Source organism: Rhea pennata, chromosome 7, assembly GCF_028389875.1.
Source record: "Rhea pennata isolate bPtePen1 chromosome 7, bPtePen1.pri, whole genome shotgun sequence".
NCBI lineage: Eukaryota > Metazoa > Chordata > Aves > Rheiformes > Rheidae > Rhea > Rhea pennata.
Genome location: NC_084669.1, coordinates 30157782 through 30177788, shown reverse-complemented (window position 1 = coordinate 30177788; position 20007 = coordinate 30157782). Strand labels below are relative to the sequence as shown.

General features: G+C 40.1%; 1 protein-coding gene across 1 annotated transcript in view; it reads right to left on the bottom strand.

Annotated features, from left to right (window-relative positions):
• Nucleotides 1-3603: 3603 nt before the first annotated feature.
• RGR (retinal G protein coupled receptor) overlaps nt 3604-20007 on the bottom strand; it is a 39850-nt gene continuing 23446 nt past the window's right edge. Inside the window, exon 6 of the mRNA XM_062580292.1 lies at nt 3604-3682. Coding sequence (XP_062436276.1) covers nt 3620-3682 — 63 coding nt within the window. The 3' untranslated portion in view covers nt 3604-3619. The remainder of the gene's footprint in view (nt 3683-20007) is intronic.

Here is a 20007-nt window from a genome sequence, read left to right as displayed (position 1 = left end):
GTGTAATGGATCTGAGCTGGGAAACCATATCACAATGGGGAAATGGTAAGGGCTGTGGCAAACCTGGATTTCTGTTTTTTCCTTTAAGAGTGATCTGGATGCTTCTGCTAGTGTGATGCCTTTAGGAAAGATCTATATTCATCGAACTTTTGACCCCAGTCTCTCAAGTAACACCAAACATGTTTAGCACACGTACAGATGAAGTGGAAATCATTATTGGCTTGCTCATGACCTGCTGAAATATGGTTTCCCTAAGGGGGCTCTGCTTGCATTTCCTGCAGTCTCTGAGGACTAGGGAGCTTTCAGTAGTTTCATGTGCTTCAGACTGAGTATCAACATGCTTTTGATCAGCACTACCCTGCCATCACCCTTTAATTTCACAGAAGATCATGATTTGTGTAGTTAATTTCATAGAATGGTAAGGTTGGAAGGGACCTCTGGAGATCATCTAGTCCAACCCTTGGCATAGCCCATATGGGGATTGAACCCACAACCTTGGCATTAGTAGGACCGTGTTCTAACCAACTGAGCTAAACCTGCTCCCTCAAAGCCTCTCTTAAATTCCCTCCCAGAGCAGTAGTAGGGCATGGACCCTGTGTTTATATTGCAGGTCTAGATATAGCTTTTGACCTCATCTTGCGTGTTTAATGATCAGAGTTGATCTCAGTCTGTCATCTTTGTCCCTCCACCACCAAGTCCTGGGGAGAGAAAACAATTTGTGGATGTTCAGGAAGCTACGATGGATGGGTGGATGACTGACTTGAACTGCAAGACTTCCATACCTGAATTTCATTTCTTTTTTTCCCCTTCTAAATGGCCATGCTCAGTTTGTCTAGGCTGTCATGTGAGTGCTGGCAAAGCTGATAATTTCTTTAAATGCCCATTGCTGTAACTCCTTTGTTCCTGTTAAAATCACTAATGAAAAGACTCTCCCCAAGCACTTAAACCTCTCTGAATTAGTTTTTTTGAAAAAACAGAATAAAAATATTACTATATCTTTCTCTTCATCTCTTTCCCAAGCAAAATTATTAATGAGCTTTGTCTTATTTATCTCTCTTACTGAGAAATTTTGTTTTTGTTTGTTCTTTGTAAATATGGAAGCTGGAGTAATTTCAGCCTTTGGGTTTTTCCTGACTGTAAGTTTCTTTGTGTGTTTGTGTGAAAATGATCACAGCAAAAAGGAAGTCTGAGCATTTCACATTGCCCAGTCTTATCCTACATTAGAATATCCAGAATGTTGATGCTTCTGTTTTGCAGTTGTGGACTCTTACTTATTTTTTTTGTGCTTTTTGGTAATTTCTTGTCCCAGATGCATGCTTTTTAATGGGGTGGGGTAACATTAAAATAAGACTTCACAATAAAAGAATAATGAACAGCTCATTAAAAATAGAAAACTAACTATGTTGAGCTGTCTTTTTCTTAGCTTAAAAAAGAAACCAAAAAACTCTCTTGGTTTGAAGTTTTTATCTGGCAGTGCTCTAGATTCTGTGTTGAGATTGTAACAGTTCATGGCCAGAGAGCTGGTCAGGGAGTCTGTACGAGAGGCACATGCCTATGTACAGCTTTACACGAAAGCTTCTGGACTCTACTCTGGGTGTGGTCTGCTTTGTACCAGTCAGTGAGAGCACGGATTTTGTAACCAGTACTGTCTGGTAACAGCTGGGTTCAAGTCTATCATTCTTGATCTTGCATCAGAGAGCAGGAGCCTATCCTGCTCTGATCCGCTTGCCTTTCTGCGTTGGCTGCCATTTTCAGCTAGTCGTACTCAAGCTGCAACAGATGCAACAAAGGCTGAGGGCTAAAATTAAATTTGCTTTGCATCCCTTATGTGAGATGCACTAGTAAGCACTGAGCCTGGAGTGTCCTGCTTTGCTTTGAACTTCTGTCTTTACTAACAGCAAACGATACTGATTAAAGCATAACATGCTGTACATGCATTTCCTTTCCACTTGTGGGAATTTTTTAAAAGAAACTAGTATGTTGGTAGCTCCACAGGTGCTCTTAGCCATGCAGCACAGTAAGTACTGCCCTATATTCGCCTTTAATCAGATGTTTGAGTGTCATCTAATCACTTAGCAGCAAATTCTGCTCCTTTGAAGGAGATAGTGTGGCTACGACTTGGGGTGGGGGCTGCAGGAGGCTGTGGGCACCAAGAGCTCTCACTTTCCTTTTTGGCCTGCTCTGCTGCCTGTTAGTCTTCAGGAAAATTCTGCTGCTGTGTGAAGGGGATGGTTGGTGGAGCCAAGTGAGTTGTACTTAATTGCATCTCTAGTGCTGCACTTCTATACCTTGACATTTACTTTGTATATGATAAGAGGTGTTGCCCTGTGAAAAAGTGCTTGCCAGAGGATATTTCCAACATCCCTTTATGTTCTTCTGATACCATGGGACTGCTATTCTGCTGTGCCTGGGGGCCTTTGCATCCATGACAGACAGTTCAAGCTACAGCTGAAACCCTGCTTGCCCTAGGGCAGCCTACCTACTCAAAAACACGTAACATCTCCAGGGACCTGAGGGGGAGCGGTGTAAATCTAGAGCAGTGCAGTAGGGAATTAAGCCTTTTGGTGTAAACTGTATGGAGGATACTTTCAGGGCTCTAAGGATCTCTCATGTGCACATCTATGGACTGACGCCACTGTTTTCTTCGCTTGAAACTTCAAGTGTCTGAGAGATGATTTTAGTATAAGTAAGCCTGTACACCTGCAATTCCTTCCATGATATTTGTGTAAAGCTCAAGTGCTCTGAACGATCTATAGAAGTAATTTCTCTCCTGCTAAAATGAGGGAACTCTCTGGCTGAATGATCAATGTAAATACATCCCTGAAGATACACACAAGCCTTGCTTGAGAGGTAAGGTGACATTGCTGCACTAGGACCTAGTGGAAATTCATAGAATCCAGCCAAACCACTGATTCCTTTAGTGCTGCCTTTTTGGTTGGACCTATGATGGAAGTGGAGAATATCACAGGGACTTATTCCTTGCACTGAAAATACCTTGAGGTTTTGAGGTGCCACTTCACTGCTGATGAAGACAGTATGGCACATGTTACACAGACTAAAACATGCCCTGTGGAAGTTGGGGGAGTTTTGCCACAGACTGTCATGTCAGCTGAATTTAATTCTATTTAAGGAAACTAGAGATCAGAATCTCCAAAGATTATTTTTAAAATAAATACCTGTTTTTTTTGATGCTGTCTATAATGCATTTAATGTGTATTAAATGGTGCGTATATGTTACTCGACATTGCAAACACACTAGCTGCTGTCTGTGCTTGGGGTCAGCATTTCCAGTCAGTCTGTTTTGGAGATGCCATCCAATGTGGCAACATCCCCTGGTTTTGCTGTAATTTTTAGCGGTTTCAGATTAACAGAGACACAGCAACTGTTCACATACTTGGTGGGCTTGGAGTGTGCCGAGAACAGGTACAACCTTGTCTGTGCCTCTGGTACGGCAGTTGATAGCGGTGATACTCCACTTTGATTTATTTTGTTGACCCGATAGCTTTTTTACAGTGGGGTACAGAGCCTGGCGGTTAGTCCACTGAATACAACTTTGAGGCTCCTTGAAGCAGATGTGGGAGCTTGGAAAGCAGAGCTCTGTGTTGGGAGGTGGAGCCCTTCAGAGTCCTGTAACTTCAACTACTTCCTGGAAAGGCCAGCGCAGAGGTGACAGAGGCCAGTCCTGTGGGGGAAACGGCCAAGAGGGAAGAAATAGAGCATTTTTGTTTACCACTTAGCAAGAGTTACTAGTTATATTTATTGTTTTAACTGCAAGGAGATTACCCAAGTAGGAGCTTAAATGATGACTCTGTAGCTGCATGAAGTGCCTAGGACTCTTCAGTGCTAGGCTGTGGCGGGCAGTTAAGTAAAGGACCCTTACAGCAGATTTGTGGCATTTTAACGCCACCTTCTGGTTATATTCATAACAGAGTTGCTCTTTAAAAATGAATTTATTAATCTTTACTAGATAAACTATCTAATTTCTTTAGTAGCTTTCTTTGAATACTTTTAACACTTCCTATTGAATAACAAACACTTTCCCACGTTACTATTTAAGTGAATAAATAATACAGGTAAGAATATAAAAATAAAACCCTAGACAATAAAATCATCACATATCATACAGATAAAATTATCATATGTCCACTGCTGATGGCCTTAAAGGAGAAAGGCTGAGGTTACAGAAGAGGATTTGGCACCCTTGCTGTGGAAAATCTGCCAGGGTGATTCTATGTCAATAGCAAAGACCCAGTTTCAGTAACTAGCAACTGTGTGTCCTCCAGGTATTTTATTTAATGATACATTACCACTAAATGTTTTTTTGGTATTAAAGTAGCCTGTCCACTCAGCATAAGAGGCATCCTTCCTTAAGAGAAGCAAGGAGATGAGTGACCTTGCAAGAATATGATTATAAAAAAAGGAATTTAAATGTACTTCCCTTTAATGATTCCTTAATCCAATGAGTATACTTTTCACTAACACGTTTAAAGTCAATAGAGATCTTGACTAGAAGAAAACTAATATCATGGTATTTTAAAATATTAAATTCTTTAAGATGAAGGGCTGTTGTCAGTAGTTAAATGAACGTGATAGAAAGACCTTTACAGCTAGACTCCTCAAGCTGTTTGCTCGTGACTCTTTCCCCACTAGGTGGTGCAAAGGTATCATGTATTTTGGGGAGGGGGAAAAAAAAAAGGTCCATTTCTTTATCTCAGCCCCTGATCTGGTTATCCTCTGCCTGGCATTTAGGGAAGTCTTTGACAGCAAAGGAAAATTAGAGTGTAGAAGATGCAAAATGTAAGCAGATGGAGAAACTTGATTTGATAGAATTTAATTTTGCTTCACACATATGCCAGTTGCTATAGAAGATGCAGTCTGGCAGGGAATGGAGTTCCTTCTATTTCTAGTAACTTCTATTTACTAGTTAGTATTTTATTGTTACTGACAGCAATGCATTTCTGTGCATCTTCTTGATGAGAAAGCATATTTTATTTTTGCATTTGGTTATGGAACAGCTGTTGGTTTTTCATTCCTTAGTGCAGAGATTTGATGTCACCTCTTGAATAAGAGATTTGCTTTTCTGAGATGAGAAGGAATTTAATTATTAGAGCATGTGAAGAAATTAATTTTGCCTATGGATTGATGGCACTCACTTATTTTTTTACATATCGGATCTTTGATATATAAATTCATGTTTTATGATTCCTTCTCTTTTATTTCTCAGTGTAAGCACTGATTTGCTGCTTTAAGCATTGTTCTAGGCTGATCTGTGCTGACCCAGAATTCTGCCAGAAATGTCAACATTCGGATTTCATGCCTCAGACTATGATGGCCATAGTGTGTGTGTATATATATATGTATAGATATATTTTTTCCAAATACTTTGCTTATAAAATTTTAAATATTTTCATTTAATCTTATCTAGAGTAACAATATGTATTTAGTGGTAAAATTGTTTAAAAGAAGTTAGATAGCAATTTTTTCTCACATAGGGATTCCCTTGAAGTTAAATGTTATTGGCTTCAATGGGAATTTTGCATGAGAGACTTAGCTGTGTATTCTCCAAATATTCTCAAAGGTCATCGTAAGTTTCCTCCCTTCTAGGACAGATATACTATGTTTATGATTAATACAGCTATTCATTTAGTTGTGAAATAATCTTTTTCTATTGTCATGTCAGAAATTCAGTAAGATGAGGTCAGTGAGGATGTGCCACGTATTAGACAGACTTTGAAATGATGAATTTGGTGAACAGCAAATGAATACTTGAATCTTAAATGTAAATTTTTCTGTGGCAGGATTTGTTTCCATTAAGGGCAATCTGCTCAGACGCATGGATATCTTCACCAGGTATCTTTATTTTCTCCCTGTTTGTCAAAGCCAGTGCCAAGGATTTTGCAGTGAAATTCTCAATATTTATGTGAGAGCACAAAACAAACAACAGCTGCTCTGCCTGGGCTGCTTAGAATAGTTGAAGTTACAATAAGGCGTCTGCTCTGGTGATGCCCATGGACATCAGCCTGAAGAAACACAGCTTTGAATATCCAACTTGATTATAAACAACTGTGTCTAATGCTAAATCAGAAGCTGAGGCCTGGCTGGCCTCCTTAGATGGCTGAATGGAGGGAACCAGTGAGGGCCTAAGATTTCCACTGTTTTCTAACTGGAGTCTGAGATAAATCTCTGTATCTTGGCCTTCTTCTAAAGAATATCCTTCTGGTGTCATCTTTGAACTTAAACACTCATTTAACTCTGTTCTTACTTATCGAATCTTCTTTTTCCATAAAGCCTGGTTGGGTGCTGGGGGAGGACATACTGATTTCTCCAGGCAATCTAGTCCACTTGTTTTCTGAATCAAAATCCAGGAGAAAATAGCCCACATCTCTGCAAAGCTTTAGCAGGGATTGAAGGAAATGGCTGCTACTCCCCTGAGAGCTCATCAGAGCAATTTCTAAAAGTGAAGAAGTGGTAGGCCTGTCTGATAACTATTTTCTCTTCCTATTGATAGACTTTCTGCTGCTTGGTGTGTCAGTGTTGGGCTGATGGTCTGTATTCAGCTGCTTTCTCCACATGATGATTTTTGAAAGACCGCACAGGACTGAGCGACCTTCCGTTTCTCAACTGCACATGCAGCTGCCCAGTCGGCAGATCTTTGATGCAGTGTGTTTTGACGTGACCTTGTTTGCCTGTGAGCTGGCAGTGGCAGAGGAGAAGGGCTGCTTTCTCTATTGGGCACAGTAGAGGGCAGGGGGCTGCTGTCAGGATCTGTACCAGATCTATGTCCACATGCATGCATAAGGCACAAGTCTTTGTTTATGCATCAGTGTTTTCTGCCTGTGATAAACTGTGGTAGGGCATGTATTTCAGAGATTATCACGCTTCTCAGGTGATTAAAGTCCAGAGGCAATCTGAGGTATTCAGTAATCACATGGAAATCCACTGCCTGTTGCATCTAATTGTTTAAGCAGATCATGCCATTTTCTTTTGCAGCTTTGTATATGGTCAGATGCCCCCTAACTGCAGGCATTAGCATGAGGAGAAGGTGAGATGCTTGGAAAAGCAGAGATATCCCCTCTCATTCCCTCTTTCCCCTCCTGCCCCCCAAATCCTAGAAGTGGCTCCAGCTGCTGAAGAGCAAAGGTGGCTTTCATAAAGAGCCAGACTACCCACATCATAGCGAATCTGTTCCTTCCTGCCTCTCAGCTCAGCACTGTCTGCCAGGCTGAGCTAACATGATTATCCTCTGGATGAGATTACCCAAAGGTGATTGCCTGTCACAGCAGGCCGGGGGAAGTGGGAAGTGACTCTTCACCTTTGGAGTCGCACCCTGGAGTGGGTCTGTCATCTTGAAAGTGAAGATGGTTCACTAACTAGGAAATGTAACTGTTTGTATTATGTATTCTTTCCTAATCTTCATTATATTTTTGGATTACAAACTCTCTGCCCTGTGTAGGGGTTCTTAAATTCTGTTTGCGTGGCTGGTGCCAGCACAGAGTGAAAATTGCATTGTGGAGCTGTGACAGTGGCAGCAGCCATGACTCCTGCCTCTGAGCTGGAGCATGTACAGGAGGAGGAGGAGGAAATGTTTAGCTGCATGGACAGCATCCCTGTCTCCTCAGAGGAGAGATTTTTTTAGACTGGATTTTTGTGTCTTGAAGTACAACCAGTCTTGTACAACCAATGGTAAGGATGCAGTAGTATCTGAACAAAAGGCTTAATACTAACTTTTAAAATGAATTTTGTGTAAACTTATCCATATTTAAAACACAGCAGCAGCAATGTCCAGAAAAGGAATTACAGGTTACGTATGGTACCTGGATGAGGGCCTGTGTTCCCTTCAGTTTTATAGCGTGGTAAGGAAGCAAGCTAGCAGCATGCAAGCTGGAGAAACCATCAGAAGACTGTGTGCTAGGCATTCAAGCAGTAAACCTAACGATTCCTATTGCAAATGCTGTTTGCCTGTTCTTTGATTATTTTTTTCTGCACTGAAACAGTAAGAGTTGTCTAACATGTTGGGTGTGGTACAGTTTTGCACTATTCTGATTTTTGGTGTGACCTGCCTTATTGCCATAGAAAGATACGGAATATCTTGAAAATAGCTGGATATAAATATACTTAACAGGTCTTAGTGTTTTATAAGAGACCAGCATCACTTTCTCCTGTATCTATGTATGGGAAAAATGGCACAGATTTCCACTGTACAATGAAAGAATATTACTCTCACACACTAACTCAGATCATGTCTGATCAGAGTCAGTCTTTGCATATTGCAGCAAGTCTTTATAAATGTCTTTCAATGTCCATACTTCTCTTGCCTCACTTAATGGTAGCTAGCAATAATCAAAAACTTAGAAATAGAACATCGGGGAATGAACCACACGACTGGGTCTCTCCTGTCGATTGGGCATGTCCCCTTTCCCTCCTAAGGAAAGGGTTGTGTGGGGGAGTTCGTGGAGGGCTATTTGTATTTTCTGGCTTAGTGGATGAAACTATTTATTTTAAGTACAGCCTGTTCAGAGCTTGTCTGAGATCTACTCACAGAGCATGTGGATGTGTCTCTGTTCAGATGGCCCTTAGAAGTGCTCAGTTTTTGGGAAAGTAGTCACACAGTAATGAATGAGCAACAAATACATCTGTAACTGCAGATAACTTCATGTGCTATGGCTATATCATACCACTTTCAGTGTCTGTCAGTGAAGGTTTTGCCCCAATTTCTTCTTTATTTCCCTTTCAGTCATTCCACAGATGATTATATGGAAAAGCTAGATTAAAAAATCACATAAGCTGCTTTAGCAGCCATTAATTTAAATACACTCAGTAGAGGAAATGTTCATAACCCAAATCAATTCAGTAAATGGAGACAGGTCACTGTCTCTATTAAATGGACTTATGAGTGCTCAGGAAAACAGATCCTTCCTGTCAGCAAGCAATACAGGGGATGCCCTCTCAGCAGCACTTTAACCTTACTAGAAGAAGAAGAAAAAAATCTGCCAACATGGGAGCCCTAGAAACAGAAGTGACTTTATTTTACTGTTATATAAAGTAAATCCCCTGGTTAGAGAGAAATCTACTTCTGCAGGAGTAGATTTCCCCCGAATTGGCTGGTGGAGGCTGAAACTCCAACCAGGAGGGGAGTCTCCTGTAGCAGCTCTATGCAAGGATTGGCAGGACAACCAGCGCTCCCAGGGGTGGCTCTGTGAGGAGCCATGCACTACTGTGCAGGTGTAGCTCCCTGTCTTTGGCTTAAATCCCTGCATGAATGTATTTCTTGGAGTGAGCAGTCTGTAAAACTAGCAGTGACATAAGTGGCAGATACTTTTCCCCTTGAGAAAGACATTGGTAAGAGAGAAGGGCTCCTTTTTCTTGGAGTGCTTGGTCAATGCTGCTCAGCTGGCTGTGCTAAATAATGTCAGTTATAAAAGCAGCATGGGCGATCACATGCCCTGTAGTCCTTGTGGAACACAGTCCTCTGTTTCTGCTATGTTTTGTGAACGCTAGTCTTAAATCCGTCTATATATGGCAAACCTTTCCTTGTAGGATGTGGAAGAGGCCTTTCCAACATCTTTGCAGTTTACATGTGAGCATGCAGTCCTAACATATCTGTCTGCTGAATGAAAGGAAGTAGTAGGCTGTGTATTCCCTTAGGATAGTAAGAGAGAAACAGTAATACTGTAGAAGTGTTGGCTTTTCAGAAAAACAAAGCTAAAAGATGAGAATTTTTTTTTCCTTAACTGTAACACTTGCACAGTACTACTATGCATCAAACTAACCAGCTCAAATACCCATTAATCCTTAGAGCTCTGCTGCACACACCACTGCCACTGATCCTCCATTTAGCAACACTTAGGTTGTATATATAGAGAGAGTAAAACCTTTGGAACCTCTCTTGTCTAGAATGAGATGGTGTTTCAAACTACAGCTATGCCCTATAGCATCACTGCAAAGTCTAAGAAGATTAAACTAACTTACCTTTTTTGAGGAAATAAGGGCATAGATAATTGTTGCTAATCTCTTTAAAAGCAAGTTTAAAAAATCATTTAAAAACTTGTAGAATGAAAGGAAACAAAAAAATAGGACTTTTGGAATAAAGTGTATGAAATTCAGATGTCTTCCTTTTCTAAAGTATGTAACCTACTTGTTACACTTGTGTACCACCTACTGCAGGAGACTCCATCTGAGCCCAGAGGCTGCTTTAGTGAAGAGGTAAGTATGTTTACAAACACAAATATAGGGAAAACCGAAGAAATTTCTTTTCTAAACGTACAGTTCTACCATTGTCCTTATCCTTCATATCTCTCTCCTCCCTACGGTGCTTGCTTTCTCTGCCATGTCCCAGTGGGACTGAGCGCTCTTTGGGGCAGTGACTTTGTTGCTGGGGTTTTTGAAGTGCTCAGTTTAACTTCAGAATGCTCAAATATCCAGAGCTTTTCTTTCCTCCTCATCTTTTCTGTCTTGATTACCATCTTGTTGCTCCTTGTTTTTGTACACAGGAATAGCTGAAAATGTTTTATTATCCTGTTACGTTCTCAGAAGCCTGAAAGCTGCTGATCCTTCTATATGGGAAAAAAAAATTCTGGAAATAGCATGGGGGGTTGTTCTTGTTAAGATGAACTCTCTGTTCACAGTCAGTTTGATTCTGCTTCAGGCATAGAACCCTAATATTTTTCTTGTGTGTGTTTATTTTACTAGGATTTTATAGCTTTTTAAACAGAAGCTCTCAAAGCATCTCAGTAGTGGTCATGGCAGTTCACAAGAACACTATCTGATTTAATATTTTGCTTTTGACCAACCCTGTCTATTCTCCCCTTCCCAATCTGTATTTAACAGATGAGTATATCTGAGTAATGAATGTTAGAGAATATCACAATCTGTGTATGTGGCAGCCTTCCAAGTGGAAGAGGAAAACTCTGGGAAGAGTTCCTGGATGGGTATTCATTTTACTGCTGGGCTTTAGGCATCTGTTTAATTGCTCTCAAAAAGCTGAAGCAAAAGGAGAGGCAGACACAATCAGATATATTTTCATTTGCGTTTCTATGCAATTTCCTGTGCCAGGATAGGGTTTGGTGGTCTTTCTGTCCCTGGAGGATGAGAAAATGCCAGGCTTGCTGAAGGTAAACTTTCTTCGTTGCCACATGGTGATGGAAAGGAGCATAGTAAAACACAGGGAAACTTGCAGCCTCATTAAGTCCAGTACTACGCCGTTGAGATGAGCCTATAACTCTAAGGGTGTTGCTCCCTTATTGATGTTTGTTGATGTTTGTTTACCTAATGATGTCCTAGTTACTGGGACTTATTTGGTGCTGATGCAGGAGAAAAACAGAATGCATAGGTTAACATATAAGTTCTGGTGTAAATTTTTAACTTTTAAATGTGTTTTCATTTAGAAACCACGGAGCGAGTGCTGGCCCTGGGCAATGAGGGATGTAGCCCAGCTGTAAAGCTGTGGAGTCAGAAGGAGCAGGCGCTGGTTCTCTGGGGGGTAGGTAAGTGTAGCTGAGGCTGAATGTGATGCTTCTGTTCTTCCTGAAACTAGTATTTTGATGCTGGGAATGTGCTGCTTCCTGAAGCAGTTGCCAAATATAGTTCAGGGTTCCCTTGTAGTTTTGCTGAAGTCATTCTTTAGCCTGTTCTGGTTCTCTTCACAAGTGACTTCTGATGCGATGATCCAGTACTAGTCAGGGGATATATTATTTTCCTTTGTAAAGATCTCAAGGAGCCTAAAAAGGGCTGTCATGTAAAAACTAGTGGGAGTTCAAGTCACAAAAAGACTGTGATGTCCAATTTTTAACCATCTGCAAATACAGCTGCATGAGCTGTCCCAGTTTGGTTACAATATTCACTCTAACAAAAATAGCCGCCTTCCGAAAGTACTACAACAATCTGCTGGTGCTGCAGACTAACAGCTCACAAATCCTGCTCTGCCAAAAAAGGCAGCTAGAGAATTCACCATTGTTGATTTGCTTAGCTATTATATTAAATAGTATAGTAATTTTTTCTTTTTTTAAGTGCTAGCTTTGTTTTGTTTTTAATGACCATCTCTGCATAGTTAACTGGAGTCAACCTGAGGTTGTAGCGAATTTAAACTGGGTGCTATATTTAACACTTATGGTGCTAAAAGACTTATAGGAAAATAGATACTGCATAAGTGTCCATAATCTTCTCACTGTTTGTGATACTTGAGTGGCAGAGAATGGGATGCCAATCTGAGATTAAAAACCTAATTTTAGGAAGCTAACAAGAGTCACGTTGAAATAAAAAAGTAAAGTTTAGATTTTGCAGATTGTGGTTTTTTTCCAAATTGGGCCTTAGACCTGCTTAAAAACCTTACAATCAGAGCATGGGATTCTAAATTACACTATCATATACTAATTTAATAAAACCAAACTAGACACTTCTGTTGCATCCTTGATAGAATAACTAGAATGCATTTTGAGAGGTCAAGTTTTTTTCCCTGGCTTAAAATTGACAAGCCACCTCCAGGTCATTAGTTTTTGGTTGATGGAGGCCATATTTAACCAGCTCCTCTTCTGTGTTGCGTCCATCACACTGCAACAAGAGAGCCCAGCCTGGGACACAGGAACAAACGCACATGCGTTGCCCTGTGGTCATCGTGCAATCGCCTTACCTGAAAGGGCCTCCTGATTTATTTCTTTTCCGCCACCTGGAGGATTAAAAAAAAAAAAAAGATTTGAGAATAGTAGTGCTATTGGCAGACCTGGCCTGACAGCTCTGTCAGGAGGGTGGTTGCTTGCAAAAAGAGACGAAATCAAATTTTAAACTGAGAAAATCCTATCACTGCATTAGAGATTAGCAGCTTCTTTGAGTCAAATTGACAATGCATCTGAAAAGCACATAGCCTTGTGATTCTCAGAGTCACTGCGCCACTGCTTTACTCGTGTTTGTTCACGCTAACTGGGGTGTTACTCTGCCTTCTTTCAGTCATATTTAACAGCTGCCTAGAGGAGGAGAGATAGGTTTTGCATTCTCAATGTGACCAAATTATAAGCAAAATGGGCATCTGAAGAACATCTGAACTGGAATCCCTTTTATTCCTGCTTGTCTGTAGCTTTTTAAAATAACAAACCCTCTTAATGGGATTTGTATACCATATGGTACCTTCCCCACAGGATGACTCTTTCGTGTTCTTATTCTGTCATTTGCCCATATCTGCAAGTAGTTTTTAGCTGGAAAAGAAAACTATATGCGTCATTGAAAGACACCCTGTGCATCACTTAAGTATGCCCAAAGACAGATTACCACCATCTCTTTGGATAATATATTGGTTATATATCCTGTCTGGGGCATAATGTTCTCTCATAGTGGAATGTAAGTGAATAGACTTCTGTGGCAAGTGCAGAGCTTCTGAAATGTTATGAGAAAAAGAAGTTACTGCTTGCTTAAAGTAGGCTCTAACCATACTTTATTAGAGAATAGGATGCTGAAATGCTTCTAGTCCTGTATTCTTGAATAATACTCCTTGTTTGTAATACTCTCATCTTTACTACTAATGAATTCTTTAATACAAAAAGACAATAATTTCATTATTATTTGGTCAGAATAATCTAAAACAGACTACCATACTGCTTGTTCCACTGATGCTTGTGATGCTGCCTTTTTCATTGTTTTTACCTTAATCCCAGTTCCAAAGCTGCTGAGGTCCAGATAGCTCTACTTATGTAACTGCTGATAAATGGAGCCTGTACTTACAGACAGTGCTACTGGACTAATGTTTCTAATTTCAGCTGCTAACTCTGTTTTCATTGGAGTCAAAAACTACAGACGGTATAGATAGGGTTTTCCCTCTGTTTCTGTTCTAAACTCATTGCTGCTTCATGTGTTACTTATATGTACAGCTGCTATATACATTTAATTTCAAAATGCTGTCTTTAAGGGATATTCTTTACTGCCCCATGCAAAGATGCTGCTGCCTGCGGTGCAGCAGACAAGAGGAAGGACAGATGGACAGACATGGAGGTCTCTCTCTCTCTCTCTCTCTCTCTCTCTCTCTCTCTCTCTCTCTCTATTTATACAGTGTGTGTAGCTAGGTTGTCTGTCACAGGCTGTAGTGTAGCTGCATGGCATTCAAATGCAGGCCACCATGGCTAGCTAGAAACAGGGCTGACAGTACTGCTCTTGGAGGGTACATCAGTGCATTAGTGAGTCTTAGATGTTTAGCTGAAACTGGGTTGAACAATCCTGTAAGGGGACCTATCTCTGAAGGAATACCCACATGGACCGTAGGTGACCTTGTGCCTCTTTGTGCAGGTTTGAAAGTAGTAATAGAACATTTCAAAACAGTTCTGGGCTTGCATGCAAATGGAAAGCTTTCTCAGCTTCATAAAGGTTGAGCAATAACCATTGCTATACTGGAATAAAACTGATGCTTTGTGGTGTTGTGGGTATTTTGTTCTTTTAATCATGCCCCAGGTACCATACTGTGAAATCTTTTTTGTTCATCTGCCAAACTAGAACTGCTAATGGCCACCCTGTTGCTGCTCTGCCTGGTGGTCCCTACCTTTGGAATGGATCATACTCTATCAAGCAACTGCTTTCAAAATCCTAGCTGACTTTCAGGGCCAATTGCCAGCAATAGGCAGAGTGTGAGAATGGGAAGAAGCTGGCATTCACAGACAAGCCCTCAACCGAGAGGGCTCAGTCTTGACTTGCTTACCCCAGCGTAGTCTGGAAGTCGCTGTATTTGCTGAGATGTATATGCTTCCAGGTGACACCAGGTTAAAACCTCATTCCTAGTGGGCAACTTTGTATTTCTTCATATATTTCTGCTCCAGTGACTTGTGAAAGGAAAGAGAAAACATACTTGGGATAATAAAAGAAAGAAACAACTTCAGGGACTGTAAGATCATTTAGACTGATCTCCTGCATACAGCAGTTAAATGTATGACTCCAGCTAAACTGAAGCATTTTATTCCTCAGGGGACTAGACTATTCCTGAGCCCCAGGAAGGCACTAACTTATTACTACTGCTGGCAGTGTCTGCAGTGGGTTTAATTAGGTGAGAAATCCCCGAAGGAGTCTGGCCACACAAGTCTTATACTGTAAAGGAAAGCAAGTGTCTCGTGCAATAGCCTTGGGTAGAAAGAAGACAGGGTGGGAGGAGATGGGAGGGAATGGACATTTGGTGACCACCTTGACTTGGTGAAGCACTGAGGTCACAGAAGAGCCAAGAAGCAGAAAGAATTAACCTGTGCTGATCTCCAGGAGATAGGGCTTCCAAACCCTGGAGTAATTTTTTTTAAATTCATGTGGGATGTTTTTCACTGACTGCAGCATAGACCTATCTCTTAAAAAAAAAAAAAAAAAAAAAAAAAAAAAAAAAAAAAAGTGTAGAGGAAAAAGATTTTTGCCCTGTTGGAAGGAGTGTGGTCCTATCCATCTGGCACTTGCCTATGGTTATCTCACATGCTTCAGGGAAGAGTAATGAACTTTCTTCATCATTCCTTCTCCCTGAACATGAGACTAATGTGGCCTCAATGGTAATTTGCATCTTTCCTGAGTGATATCTGTGAAGCATTATCAAGCTGTTATTTTACTACACACATGGAAATATTGGAAGCATGTTGAGTACAGTGCAGACAGTCCTCTTCTATAAAGGACTGAGGAAATAAAGGTATGTGTGAAAGAACTAGGAGATTCACAGATTCCAGAGTGAGAAAGGACAACCATAATCATTTAGCCTGAAGCTAGACTTAAAGGCGTATCTTCAGATCTATCTTTGTGAAAAACACTGCAAGTGATGGTGGTTTTATTAGTTCCCCTGATAAGCTGTTCCTGTCTTTTATTACTTTACTGCTGGAAAAATTTCCCTCATTTCAAGGTTGAATTTATCTAGCTTTGATTTTTTTACTCATTGGATCTTTGACAGCATGATTGGAAAGCTCCTTGCTTGTATCTTCTCCTAAGTGCAATTATCTACGTAGTGTGATGAAGGTGTGACTACACTTTCTTTTCAATGACCTGAATATGTTGAGCCCTCATGTTGAAAGGCTTGGGCCTTTTTTGCTAAAGGCAGGGAATTCATCTGTGACACTTGAACACTATCCAATGTTTCCAAATTCTATTTAAAATGCAGACGCTAGGACATGATTCAGTAACCTAGTAGAGGTCTTGGCAGTATTGCTCAAAGATGCTGGAATCCTTTATTTCTGCTTCATACGCTTCTCCCCCCTCCCCATATGCAAGAATCTCATTAGTCCTTTTGCTACAGCGTTGCCCAGAGAGCTTACATTGAGGCGATTATCTATAATGACCCCTAAATCCTTATCTGAGTCCCTGTTTTTTAAAGCAAAGGCTTCCATCATATAAATAAAACTGACTGCCTCTCTTGGACCTCAAACACTTAGCCTTACCAGAATATGTTTTGTCAGATTGTAACCACTTATCCAGGTAGTTCAGGTCCTCCTGTAATGATTATCTATCTCTTAATTTACTACTCCACAGATTTTTTTTTTTTTTTTTTGTCAGCTGAATATGTGACTCTATCCAAATATAGAGAATCAAAAAAATTTGGATCAAGAACAGGTGTCTCTGGCTCAAAAATGTCCCTGTTTACAGGAGGGACACATCCTGGTGTCCCAGACTTTCCTCTAGCTATATTTTGAGATCTGTCAGTTGTCCTGTTTTTAATCCATAGAGTATATTCTGTGATAATCCCATAGGAGATGAAGTTTGTTTTACTGATCCTCGCAAGTATCTTAGAGAGATCCAAGTGTTCGTTAGCATCACAGGTACCTTTGTCATTTTGTCCTGGAAGCACATTTCTAGTCAATCAAAGTCTAAATGCTTGCCCTTGCTTTCTGCCCCTCTAGTTTGCTAAACCTTGAATCCTTTTCTGTAGAGGGCGTAGTTTCAGTGGAGAAATGGAAGTCTTGCAACAGTGCTAGGGCATTGCCTGGGGAGAAAGATGATGCGTGTTTGACTCCTATAAGGCTAAGGAAAAATGGGTTTGAATCCCTCCTCTATCAGGTAAAAACTAACCAATAAGAGCATCTCTTCTGGCCATAACTGTGATTTTCTGCTCACTTTCTTGAAAGAAAGACTTCAAGTTGCCAAATTCTAGGTTTTGAATCTTTCTCAAAAACAGGCTAAATGGGGGAAGTGGGTAAATATAACGCCAAAGGCCAAGCAGGCAGGATATTAGACAAAACTCTTTGGTTTTATTGTCTGTTTTAGGTGGTTTCCTCCTTATGCAATGCATGAATCCCACTTTCCATGTAACGCTTAAGCTTGGGAAATATGTTCCAGGAGCTGGATATATTGAGTTTGTGCCAAGTGTATCCTTTGTACATATTTTCTTTGTACGTGAGGGATAACTCAGTAAATCTACAAACTGTCTTGCCTCTGCTAAGGTTTTTTTTCTTCATTAGCTACTTTGAGAGACATGACTTTCCATGTAGAGGGAGTGCTGTGGGGCCTTCTGGGAAATGTGACATTTGATCTATACATCAGAGACGCTATTCAGCGCGGTATCTAGGATTGTTGTTACGCTTTTCTGGGCCAGAAGCATAACGACAGAGTGCTAGTTAGCTTTGAGGTTCAGCCTGGCTCCAGTTCAGTAGTGAGACATAATGAAGGCCTCTGACAAATTTTGCCATCACTCTCTGGTAGTTTCTCTCCTCTATTTGTTTAACAGCATTTCTTCTTTCTCATCTGTAGTTACGGCATCTTTAAGCTTCTGTTTGTACTTCTACTTTACTGCTAATGATATCTCATCTACCATGACATAATTGCTTGGTAAACAGCCTGTATTTGAATAAAGGATCACAATTTAGAGTAAGGAATCAAGAATGCTTTAGTGTTTCTCAATGTAGTTCAGTAAAATGGATCTTGTGACAGTGGACATAGATCACTGAATACCTTGGGGGGGGGGGATATAGCTACTGTTTGCTACTGTATCAATAAGAATTCAGATAGTGATTTTTCTGATGATTAGTGTCTAACTTTTGTCTGCCAAAATATAGTTTGCTTTTACATTTTTATTTGCAAGATCTGAAGCATATTGAAAATTTAGCACTGTTATTGTAAGGACTCAAACTTTGTCTCCTTCCAAACGTATTTCTTCACTAGTTTTCATATGTAAGTGAAATATTGCTCTGACAATTCTGGTCCTTTTTAAAAATAATATATGTAGATCACAAATATTTGTCTTCCCACAGTTGCATTCTTGTACAACCAGTTAGAAATTGTTAAAAAAAATTATGACTTATTACAGCATTGTACTGCAATAGTAGACTTCACATAATTATTTTTCAGGTTTCTAGAGCAAAGTTTTAGTAAAAGCAAGCACACTTTCTAAAGTTAAAGATTTCCAGATTTAAGTATTGTCCTCTGTAGCAAACTTCTAAAAGGAGTTCAAAGAATTTAGATGAATTAAAGCTTTAGATTAATGTAAATCAGATTTCTTTAAACAGACAATTGAATCTGCATCTGAAATATTTCTTAACATGAAATCAACATTTAGGTGCAAATTCTTAATTGTATTGATAACTTCTTACTGGCCAGTGTCTCGAGGCAGCAGCTTACTTAATCCCTTTAACATCAACTCTATGCCTCTGTTGAGGCAGTAGCAGTGTGCTGCCTCTAAACAATGCGCAGGGTGCTCAGCTCTGGGTTTGTCTCTTATTTTCCTGATGTGAGGAAAATCCATATCCCAGCACATCTCCCAGCCTTGGGTCAGCCTGAGCTGTCTTCCTCTGCCACAATCAATGCATACATGAGATTGCCACATACAATCTGATGTTGTATTCTGAACAAAATCTGTTAATAGCTTACTACATGGCTCTCACAGGAAAACAATCCTGCCTGTGGAAATCCAAGGGTCTTAAAGCATAAGCAAATAATTGTCTTACACATACAATTTTGATTGTATTTATAGTAATTCAAACTTGCATCTTGTTGAAATTTCTGGAGTTTTTTTTTGTTTTTTGTTTTTTTTTTTTTTTTTTTGTTACTGACATCCCTGGATCTTTTTGCCTTCTAAAAAATGTAAGAGTTACCTCACATTAGCAAGTTTCCAAACAGCATCTAAAACAGACATGGATAGGTGTGTTCACCATTTTAAAAAATATTATTTTAATCTTCATGCAAGAGGTTCATTCCTCTCTGAGCAGAAAAAAGAATGTCTGTTTTAACAAGTCATCTTTTGGTTAAGACTTCATTAGTCCACTTATTCTCATATAGTCTATTCTCATCAGTCTTAATTCTCTGAACCTCTGACTGTAAGTATGCATAGTGTAGATGGTGACAGATATTTTTGCACTTAACTCCAAAGTGCAAAACTCTCAGTACTAGAGACTGAGGTGTGAGTCTTCAGACATCCCCCACAGGTGAAACATCACAAGAAATTTAAGAAAGATTAAATAGAAGATAGCATAGGTAACTATGACTTGCACTTTCTTTTACCATGTTATAATTATCTTACACTATTAGCCATTACATCCCAAGTGGCTGAACCAAACCAGTTGCTATCACTTGGGCCCGTATTTAGGAACTCTGGCCATCCTCTTCCTGCATGGTGGCCATAGCAGCTCACTTCTCTGTTCTGTGGCAGTGCAATTTAAAGCAGTATGATGACAGATGGGGAATAGTACAGATTTTTTCCCTGATCCAGTTCCTAAAGCAGTCTGTAGTGTACTGGTCAGGAGTACAGGAGTAGTTAGGAAAAGTACACCAGAAAGTATGGAGCACATGAAGAACATGCACTGCAGAAAAATTCCAGTCTCTTTTACCCAGCTGTAGAATGTTTGTAAATATAGGCAGTGCAAAAAAGCTTAGTCAGCCAGAGCTTGATTTCAGTGTTACTGAGGACACACTAACTTCTTTTGGACTTGTGGGCATTTAATAGCCTTGAAAATAGGACTCCAAGAGATGCTATTTAAAGTATGAGGCCTGCCTTTCTGCTGAAATAAAACCTGAGATTATGTTGTTTGTGTCTAGGGGAAGAAGGAGAAATTGCTTTTTCTCTCTCTAGAAGCCTGTTTTTTTTAATCA